Source organism: Octodon degus, unplaced genomic scaffold (genome assembly GCF_000260255.1).
Source record: "Octodon degus isolate 3935 unplaced genomic scaffold, OctDeg1.0 scaffold00418, whole genome shotgun sequence".
NCBI lineage: Eukaryota > Metazoa > Chordata > Mammalia > Rodentia > Octodontidae > Octodon > Octodon degus.
In genome coordinates this window covers 123,912-134,317 of record NW_004524994.1, presented here as the reverse complement: position 1 = coordinate 134,317, position 10,406 = coordinate 123,912, and the positions used below count along the sequence as shown (strand labels likewise).

The 10,406-nt window shown below is 53.5% G+C and overlaps 1 protein-coding gene across 3 annotated transcripts; it reads left to right on the top strand.

Annotated features, from left to right (window-relative positions):
• Window positions 1-3,971: 3,971 nt before the first annotated feature.
• Tmem91 (transmembrane protein 91) lies at window positions 3,972-7,359 on the top strand. 3 transcript variants are annotated; one of them, XM_023708631.1, is made up of 4 exons: window positions 3,972-4,074; window positions 5,086-5,323; window positions 6,219-6,368; window positions 7,236-7,359. In XM_023708631.1, the coding sequence occupies exons 2-4, from the start codon at window positions 5,114-5,116 to the stop codon at window positions 7,287-7,289; spliced, it is 414 nt and encodes a 137-aa protein (XP_023564399.1). In that variant the 5' UTR covers window positions 3,972-4,074; window positions 5,086-5,113; the 3' UTR covers window positions 7,290-7,359. The 3 variants fall into 3 exon arrangements, with proteins under 3 accessions (XP_023564399.1, XP_004648526.1, XP_023564398.1); XM_004648469.2 differs by lacking the exon at window positions 7,236-7,359 and adding an exon at window positions 7,047-7,228; XM_023708630.1 differs by lacking the exons at window positions 3,972-4,074; window positions 7,236-7,359 and adding exons at window positions 4,192-4,279; window positions 7,047-7,228.
• Window positions 7,360-10,406: the final 3,047 nt, after the last annotated feature.

Here is a 10,406-nt window from a genome sequence, read left to right as displayed (position 1 = left end):
GGGAGATAGCTCAGTAGAATAAGTGCTTGCCTGGCAAGTGCAAGGGTCTGAAAAAGGTCCGGTACTGGAAAAAAAAAAAAAAAAGAATGTAAATGTCTTGTTTTGCAAGCCTACATCAAACACAAAAACATAACAGCCAGGCGTGGTAGCACACGCCTGGAATCCCAGCCCTCTAGGAGCAGGGGCAGGAGAATTGCTGTGAGTTTTGAGGCCAGCCTGGGCTACATTTTGAACTCAAGGCCAGTCTGAATAGTCTGAAACAAATAAAAATAAATGAATAGATAAACCCACAAACAAAAAAGTACCTTAGCCAGGTTTAGCTGGTTGTGCCTGTCATCCCAGCTACTCTGGAGGCTAAAGAAGGAGGGTCACAAGTTTGTTCAAGATCGACCTGAGCAACTTAGTAAAACCCTCTCTCAAATTTTTAAAAGGGCTGGGGCTGTACTCAGTGCTAGGGCACTTGCTTAATATGTAGGAGACCCTAGTTCCATCCTGGGCGCAACAACAACAAGTAGAAGGAGAAGAAAAAGGTCCAAAGAATAAGCAAATTCTCCTAGTACCTTAGTACTGATTTTACATTTATCATAGTACCCATTTAACCTTGTTACAAAACCATCACCTGATCCATACCTTGTGTGCCAGGTTCCCTACTTGTTCAAATAGCATGCTTTGCCACTGTCTCTGCTCCACCCAGAATTCCATTTGGTATTCATGTGTCATTGCTTTCTCAACTTCCTTTCATCTAGAACAGGCCGATCTGGGCATGGTGGCGCATGCCTGTGATCTCAGCATGAGGGAGGCTGAGGCAGGAGGATTGCTGCAAGTTTGAGGCCAGCCTGGGCTACACAATGAGTTCAGGGTCAGTCTGAATTACATAGTGAGACCCTGTCTCAAAAAGACAACAAAACAAAACAAGCCAGGACAGGCCAGCTAGCACCAGGGGTGGACAGCAGGGCTTGAACTTGGGCTCTTTCTTCCTTAGCTTCCAAGTCGCCAGAATTGCAGGCATACACCAACCATGTCCGGCTTGCGTAATGCATTTCTGACAGGAAAACCACAGAAGTGACAGCATCTCCTTCTCACTGCCTCTTCGCAGATGGCACGTTGTCCCAACTGATTTGTCTTGCGCTGGGGACATTAACTTCTATCAACCCATCAGGGAAACGTCTGCTAGTTTTTTCCGTAACATTTTTTTCCTCTATGAGTAATCTGTGGGAAGGCACTTGGAGACTAAATAATAGACTGCTCCTCCTCAAAACTTTCACTGAGTGGCATAGGCCTCCTCTGCAGATCCTTGCTGCAGTCTCAATCTCAGGGGTTTTGTTTTGTTTCATTTCATTTTGTTTTGTTTTGTTTGTTTGGTACCAGAGAGCACCCAGGCCAGTTTTGTTTTTGTTTTTGTTTTTGTGGCTGGCTCAGCTCACCCTGGGGGTGGGGCTGGCACAGCATGTGGTGCAGGGGATGGAACTGGGGTCCCTGCTCGCTTGCCTAAGCTTGCCTAAAAAGGTGTTTTACACCACTGAGCTATCTCATCAGCCTGGAGAGAGCACTCAGGACCTTGCACTTGCCAAGCAGATACTTATGCTGCTGAGCTCTCTCCCAGGCTCACGTGTGGTTTTTTGTTTGTATTTTTGAGACAGGATTTTCTTATGCAGTTGAGGCTGGCCTTGAGCTCACTTTGTAGCCCAGGCTGGTCTTTGAACTTGCTATGATCCTCCTGCCTCAGCTTCCCTACTACTGGGATTACAGGTGTGCGCCACCATGCCCAGTACTGGAATCTCACATTTAACACTGTAGACTCCTCAAAAACTTGGCAAAAGGCCAGGGAGATAGCTTGGCAGTCTAAGCATCTGCCTGACAAGTACAAGGACCTGGGTTGAATCCTGGGCACCGCATGTCATGCCAGCTCCCGGCTGAACTGGCCATATAAACTGGGCACAGGGGTACACACCTGTAATCCCGGTGCTGGGGAGGCTAAGACAAGAAGATCACTATGAGTCCAGGCTGTGTAGCGAGACCCTGTACCAAATAAATAGACAGACAGACAGACAGACAGACAGACAGACAGACAGACAGACAAACAATTCGGTGAAGCCTGTGTCTCTCTGGACTCTGGGAGGGGTGGGAGCTGGGGAGACTGCACCGGATTGATGGTAACCAGAGAGCTCTAGCCGGATGCAAATTCATCTCTACAGTGGCTGAGGCCCATTAGGGACCCACAGAGCTCAGCAAATTGGTGAAAAACTGAGGAGAGTAGGAATTCATGCCCTCATCCCACAGCTATGTAAGGAAGGCCCACTTCGAGCCAGGCACCGTTTTAGGCCCTGAGGCTCAGCAGGGAACAAAAGGGATCAAATCCCGGCCCCACTGGAGCTGAGGCTGATGGGAGGATTCACAAGAAACACATAAAGGAAAGAAGTACTATACATGCTGTATTTTGTGATAACAGGGAAAGACAGCTAGGGCCCAGCAAGGAGATAGTAACAGAGCACCCATCCTGGGAAGGAAACCCTGCTCCTTTTCCCTCGCATCTCCCCTCTATGGCTAGTGGGTCTCTGTGGCTGTCATCTGCCAGAAACTTGGGTTGAGCCAAGTGCACTCACAGACACCATCTGTTCTCCCCGGGAGTGGGGCCCGTGCCAGCTCCGGCATCTGGACTCTTGGCACGGTGCCCCGGATCCCTGAGCAAGGGAACTCCGGCTGGCCCCGCCTCAGGCTGGGGAATCCTCTCGACCCACCGGCCAGATAGAGGGCTTCTGAGAAGTCCAGTGCAAGCTGGGTGGGCTCCCTGGAGGAGGTAGGGGCTTCAAGGGTGAGGAGAGGCCCCCAGTCCCCCTGATGGAGATGAATGTGGGTAACAACATTCATAAATGCTTCATACTGGGTCAGAGGGTTCACACTGAACCCCACCGAGTAGATGTCGCACACTAGTTATAGCCCTTAGCTTAAGCACTTTATGGATGTTGTCATAAATTTAGCAGGGAGGAGTATCCTTCCATCTTTCAGGTGAAGAAGTTGGGATTCAGACAGGTGATGCCATTGTGCTGAAGTCACACAGCAAGGGCCTCGATGAGCCTGGAGAGGACCAGATCTGGGTGGATCCAAACCCTGACTTAGGACCACGGCCTTTACCTCCCGGGGATCAGTGCAGCGCTGCCTACTGGGTCTCACCGCTCAAGGGCCTTTGCTGGGAACCCCTAACTCTGCCGCCTTCCTCTTCCGATTGTATTGTCTTGGTTTTGGTTTGGTATGTGCGAGCGGCGAGCCTCCGCCTCAGCTTCCCCAGCGCTGGAAATAGGGCGTGCGCAAGCATTCCCGCTCGCCCTGCCCTCAGCCTCTACTTCCTCTCCTCAGGCCAGCAAGGAGCCCAGGCCTGGCTTGACATCTTCCGGTCCCAGTACTAGTTGTCCTTCTTAGCCACTGAATCTCCGTTTCTCCATCAAAACAGCTCTACTGGGGCCGGGGAGATGGCTCAGTGGAATAAGCGCTTCTCTGGCAAGCGTGAGGACTTCAGTTCAATCCCCGGTTCTGCAAAAAAACCCCAAACAAACCAAAAAACAAACAAAAACAGCTCTACTGAGAGGAAAGATGCAAAGCACTGAACACAGGGCCTGGGAATTGTCTGATGAGCTGTGTGCTTTTAGGCAAGTTACCGAACTTCTCTGTGCTTCTTTCCTGCTGGGTGAAACAGGACAATAAATGTGTGCGTGTAAAGCCCTTCGTGGGCACACTGCTGCGGTTGCTGTTATTACTATTGGTTATTACTGAGCAGCAAGGGTTGTGGGCGGGGAGCCGGGGCCAAGCCACGGAGACTCAGGGACGCCCCACCTGCGAGCCGCAGCGCTCTGGCCTGGCTGCTGGTGAAGCGGTTGCAGGCTCCAAGACGGGTTCTAGGCTCCCCCCAACCCCCAGCGCCGCTGGGCGGGGTCAGGGGCACTCGCCCCGCCCCCTCCCGCCCCCGCGCTCTGCGGCCCGGGGGTGCTGAGACCCGAGCTGAGCCGAGCGCGTAGACCCTGTACTCCAGCCGGCCCCGAACTCCAGCGACGCTGGGTCTGCCCAGCCCCCAGGCAGCAGGTCAGGGAGCGTGTTGGCGAGGGGGCGCCTAGCAGGTCTGGGCGGCTGACCGTGGGCGGTGAGCGAGGCGAGGAGGCGGGGAGCACAGTCCCAGCCCAGGGTCCTGGCTTTGGAGAGGGGATGCAAACCTTTGGCGAAGAAATGGGCCCTGTGGAGGTTCGGGCTGAGCCAGCAGGAGGCCCGCGGGCCCCGCAGGGGATGTAGGGTGAGAAGAATCTTTCTGGTTGAGTGTGCCCGTGTCTGTGTGCTGGGTGATTACGGGGAGAGGTGTGCAAAGGAGGGTTGGGGTATACCAGCTATTCGGAGAGCTGGCAGGTGTGTGGGGTCGCAGGTGTGCGCGCTGGGGGTGGGGTGGAGGCTGGACCCAGATGCGTGTGTGGGGCTGGTGTGCAAGGGAAGTGATGGAGCTGCGAATGAGGTGGTGTGTGTGTGGGTCCTTGCGCTTTTAGATACTGAGGATCAGGAGTGTGTGTGCAAGGAGGCGCTTGGGATCAGTGTGTAATAAGGCTGTGAGCTGAGAGGTGTGTTCTGGGAGCTGATCTCGTGTTACACACAATCACATCCATCAGCGGCCTTCTGGTGGATGAAGGTGTGCAGTGGGGGTGGGAGGCAGGGGCTGCAGGCACTCAGGGTGTGCGGCCCGGGCTGGTGGGTGGTGGTGTGGACCGCTGGAGGTCACCAGGGAGGAGGGGTGGGTGTATATATTTAGGAAGGGTGTGTGGGCCTGGATGAGAAGGGCGGGATGGTTCATGGGGCCGGTGTGTAAGGCACCGTTTGAAATAAGAGTGCAACAGGTATAAGAGGCCTTTGCTTGAAACAGAAGCCCAGAATTGGACATCCAGATCCCCAAGTTCTTGTCATAACTTGGGTCAACCTCTTTTCTTCTCTGGGCCTCGGTTTTTCTATCTGAGAAATGGACTAACTCTTCTCAGCCTATGTTGCTCTCAAGTCAGGGGACAGTTGAAGGTGAGCCTGTTTTTCAACCTGTATTTGTCTTCCCTGCGCCCCCAGGAACCCTATCAAGTGTGTTTCCCCAGCCATGGACAGCCCTAGCCTTCAGGAGCTTCAGCAGCCTCTACTAGCAGGCATGGCCTACGATCCCCTGGCCCAGAAGCCCGTCGGACCTGAGCTGGGGCCCCCCTTCAGAGAGACAGGTTTTGCAGAGTCTCTGAGGGGCTGGCAGCTCCCACCACCACCTCTTCCCTCTGTGAGTGCCGGCCTGGGGGAGCCAGGGTCTCTGGATCTCGAGGTAGGAACAGCAGGCTTCAGTGGAAGCCTGGGAAAGGGCTGGGGGTGCCGCTAGTTGTGGTCACATCTGACAGGCTGGCAACCTGAGCAATGACCTAGGCCTGGAGTCTTCTTCATCGTGTGGACCGCTGGACTCCTGTTATCCTTCCCGCTCCCCCTGGTTTTCTTTGCAGATTTCTCTCTCATCTTTGTCGCCCGGCCTTTGGCAGTTGGTCATTCCTCTGCTAACTCCTGTGCTATCTGCCTGTCTCTCTCCAGATCCCACACCCCTCTGGCCTGGGGATCTTGGCCTCTTTTTTTTCAAGTTAATGTATTTTATATTTGTTTTGGTTTTTTTGTGCTGGAGATTGAGCCCAGGGAACGATGAGCTACATCCCTAGTCTTATTTTGTTTTTCCATGAGAAAGTCTCACCAAGTTGCCCAGGCTGTCTCAAACTTGCTATCCTTCTGCCTAGGCCTTCTAAGTGCCTCGGATTACAGGTATGCGCCACCATGCCTGGCTCATAAGACTTTTTATGCTTTTCATCTATGATTTATCGTCTTCAACAGGCAGATTTGTCCTAGCAATTTAGGACAATGGGACATTTTATAATTCCCCTTCTGGCAAGCTCCTGTTCCTTATGTTATGTTTCCACTTTCTTTTGAACTCAGAGATTACAAGTAGTTTATGAACCTCTAGAGGAAACTCAGAACTTTTGAGTGTGCCTGGTTATCTTTGGGGATACAAGCCCACAGCTTCCCTTACAAGGGACCACGGTCTAAACAAGCTCCGTGCTTACTTCTTTAAACATTTCTGTGCCTCTCGGGAAGCCCTGGAGAAGCACTGGTGTTGGTTATGGGAAAGAGCAGTGGGGAAGGCAGGTGGAGATGCCCACCAGGCCCTCTCCTGTCCACAGGACACGTCATCCAGTGACAGTGACTCTGACTGGGATGGGGGCGACAACCTCTCCCCGCTTCTACCCCATGACCACCTTGGCCTGGCAGTCTTCTCCATGCTGTGCTGCTTCTGGCCCGTGGGCATCGCTGCCTTCTGTTTGGCTCAGAAGGTCAGTCTGTCAGTGGGGCTGGGAGGGTGCTGGGCCTAGAAGTGAACCATGTTCCACGAAAACAAACAAAAAATACAGAACCCAAGAAAAGCCAGGCCTGGGGGCAGTGGAGAAAAGGACCTACACAGGAGCCTTCATGGGTAAAATGCGGCAAATTTCAGAGCCCACAGTGGCAGTTAAGAATCTGAACTCAACTCCTGGGTCTGCCATCCTTTATAACGTTTTGGTGAAAGCTACTTACCTTATCCTTACCTTACCTACTTTCCATCTCCTCTGAAAAATGGGAATAATTTTCACCTCATGGTCATGTGAGAATCAAGTAAGCTAGAACAGTGGAGCTTTTTTCTTGTGCCAAGGGGTCAGGGTCTTATTAGGTAGTTCAGGCTGGTCTCCAACTCACAATGATCCTCCTGCTTCAGCCTCCTGAGTGCTGGGATTACCACACCTGGCATTAATAGCAGAATAAAATATGCTTTGATTAGTCACCCAGAATCCCCATTGCTCAACTCAGCTTGAGCCAATCCACAGGAGGCCCTCTGGCTTTGGAATCAGCCAGTGAATAAATGAGTGAATGGTTAGACCAGGTGCAAGACGACTCAGGGAAAGGGTCTAGGGGCTGTGGGAATCAAGATGGGGATAAGGGGACGCCTCGGTCACCACTGCCCACTGCCTCTACAGACCAACAAGGCTTGGGCCATGGGGGATATCCAGGGGGCAGGAGCCACCTCCCGCCGCGCCTTCCTGCTGGGGGTCCTTGCTGTTGGCCTGGGCCTGTGCACATATGCAGCTGCCCTGGTGACCCTGGCCGCCTACCTTGCCTCCCGAGACCCGCCCTAATTGCCTCTCCGGCCCCTGCTGTGAACCCAGAGACCGGAAGCCAGGAGCACCCTTGGGCAGAGAGTGGAGAAGCCTGGTGTGTGACGCGGCTGCGGCATCGTCCAGAAACAAGCTGGAGACCCCTCCCCTCCCTAGCCACCGCTCACCAGGCCAAAGCAACGTGAGAAATTAAACAAGATACCCTTGCAGCCAAACCCGAGTCTGTGCCTAAATTGGAGGGAGGGGACCTGAGCTCAGGAGGGACCCTCAGGGTGGCAGCTGTGAGGATTCAACTGGGAAGAATCGGGCGGAGGGGTTCCACGGGGCAGAATGTTCTCTTTACGACAGTGGCTAATGACGGACAGTAAGCCGGGCTGGAAGGCCACCTTCCCCCACCTGGTCACTGTGTGAAGTGGCCCCAGCCTCACTTCCTAACGTGCAAAATGGGCTGAAGTCCTCCACACTTCAATCAGATGAGGCTGAAGTGCCTTCTATAGGTAAATGGCCATCCGCCGGGGCCCTCCCGGCAGACTCGGCTCAAGCAGCTGTAACCGACAGGAGGGAGAACTGGAGCTGGCTCATGTGCAGTTAAGTCCACTCTCTGCGTCCCTTGGTCTCTACCATTCTATGCCAGCCGCTTCCTCTTCTTGAGGAGAAAATGGGCCCAGAAGCTCAGGCAGCGCAAACCCTGCTTCCTAGATTCCCCTTCTGCCTGGAGCTGAAGGCATCATTAAAGTCAAATGAGACGTCGGCAACAAGGATGGGAACTTCAGCAAACAGGCAGTCCAGTCAGCAGAGGGGCCAGTCACTGAAGGGGGCCACCACCAAGGGCCAGAGATGTGCAGATCAGCCGTTTTTAATACCATTGTGACTGATCTTGCAATAAAATACTTCTCCCCGCTTAAACATCCCCGAGCATCTAATGAAGTGTAATGTCAAGTTAAAGACATTTGCATATTTCCCTCTAGGTTCCTGCAATGGAGGTCTGTCCCCTGGGGCGAGGGGCTGCTGTGAGCTAGTTCAAGACAGGAAAAACAGGGAGGATCTGATGCATGAAACCCAGGCACCATTGCCAGGCCTGCTGATCCCGCCCCCTTGTGGCCCATCTCGGGGACACTTGCTCTTTGCATGTGGCCCCTGCAACTTAAATATGCCGGCCTTGTATTTCCAAACATCCCTAGGCAACATCAACAATCCTGAGCACCAGGAGCCTCCGATGCTGAACTCCCAGTGTTCGTGTCTCCCTGGGCATTGTCTAAAAACCCTGGAACTGGGTTCCATGGCCAGTTAGTTGGTGACCTTAAGCAGCTAACTAGCTTCTGAGTTTGTGTCATTTTTATGCAGGGACTATGCTGGGCTAACAAGGGACTTAAAGGAATACCCGGGCCAGATTCTTCCTGGGGCCCACAAGGCCCAGGGTTCATGCTGTGCCTCTCCCTTTCTTCAGGACTCCTCTCAGATGTCATCCTGCCAGCAAAGGTGTCCCTGGCTTGTGTTATATTTGTCCTCCCCTCAAATTGAGCTTCCAAATTTGTTTTCCACTTATGTTTGTCACAGCATTTACCATCATCTGAAAAATGCCAACATCAGTCCACCGCTCCTGAACACTGGCCTGGGCCCCTTAAGAGTTCTTGGCACCCAGTGCTGAGGCCTGACCCCAGGTGCTCAGGAGGCGCTGACTCATTCATTCAATTCCAGTGAGCTTCCTTTAATGTCATCGTTACAGAGGGGTGGGGGTCCATGCCCTGTTGGCCCATGGATGTCAGGGACTGAGGCTCTGCTCCTAAGCCCCCGTCCCAGGAGTCCCAGCAGCTATGGGACTGGAAGCCAACATGGGCACATGGGGACAGAGGGAGGGAGGGCTGGGCTGCTGGCTTGCTTCAGGCTGAGCCAGTGGGTGGTGGTAATGGCGGGCGCGGCACCTTGCCCTGGCTTGCTTCAGCTCTTGGAATAGCGCCTCTGCAATGATTCCCGGTAGAAGCGGAAGACGTGTTGGGAGGCAGTCTGGGCTGCAGCCAGGCACTGCTGGAGCTGGGAAGAAAGAGGCCAGTCAGTGCTGGGACCCTGTCCTACCCCCACCCACCCACCCACCCACCCATAGCCCAGCTAGCCTGCGAGGTACCCCAGTCCCACACTCCCAGAGCCCCAAATGTGCCATCCCCTCTTGATCTCAGGTGAGGGGATTATTTCACATGCACTGGAGAAACCTTAACCTTGGGGAGCCATGGAGCCTCAGCTCATACGAGCAGAGGCCACCCCAATCTTTACTGCCACGTTCCTAGATTCAGAGGACAGCTAGGTTATAAATGCCTCTGGAGACCACTTGGCCCAACAGTTCCAAACTCTGACCCATAGAGACCCAGAATTCCAGGCAGGTCACCACTCTGAGCTGGGGACTGGGGGCCTTCTGCTGCTCTGCCTCCTGCTTTCAAACTGCACTCCCTCTCTTTTCCTCTCATGCACTGGGCTTGCCTCCAAAATCTCCACAAAGGTTTCCACGGTGACAAAGATTGAAAACTCCCTCTCTTTTACAGGCAGGGTACAAGGGAGGGGTCCTCCCTAAGCTTCTAAGCATGCACCAGAACTGGGACAAGATGTCACGTCAGGGTGGGAGAGGAGGTTCTGGCCTTCACCCCTGTCCCCACACTGGCACCTCAGCATCAGAATAGAGTCCCTTGGTGGTAGACATCAGCAGCTTCCGGTCCACACTGTCAAGAGCAAAGGTCAGGACTGCTCGGGCCTCCTAGAGATAAGAGGGAGAAAAGATGGTGGGAAACCTGGGACCCTCCTTTCTGATAAAACCCTGTCCCAGGGAAGATTATAGAACTCTGACCTAAAGGCTTCACCTTTCCACAGCCCAGTGCTCAAGTATCAACTGTAGTTAAATTTGCCTACCCACAATGGCGTTCTCTGCCTCACCTTTGTAACTGCACCTCAAGCCCCTCATTCCAACTACACTGTTTCTGTCCTATAGGGGGAGCCACAGTGCTGGTCGTTTACCTGGTGCCTGTCTCCCTTGTCATCTGGGGGGAAACCAGGAGAGCTGAGCAAAGCAGCTTGGTTCTCATTCCAACGGTAGCAATAGCCCAGTGGAAGTGTGTGTGTGGGAGGTGTCTCTACTCTACTGCTGCCAGGGAAGGCAGGACATATTCTGCACATTCAGAACCAAGTGCCACACATTTCCAATAGCACAGGGCAGGAGCCAGCACATAGGTCCAGCCA

Bases quoted from the DNA above. Each gene is read 5' to 3' on its own strand.
- Tmem91 (XM_004648469.2), top strand. From the start codon at position 5,114: ATGGACAGCCCTAGCCTTCAGGAGCTTCAGCAGCCTCTACTAGCAGGC. The intron at 5,324-6,218 runs GTAGGAACAGCA...TCCTGTCCACAG, and splicing joins CAGGGTCTCTGGATCTCGAG to GACACGTCATCCAGTGACAG. The intron at 6,369-7,046 runs GTCAGTCTGTCA...CTGCCTCTACAG, and splicing joins CCTTCTGTTTGGCTCAGAAG to ACCAACAAGGCTTGGGCCAT.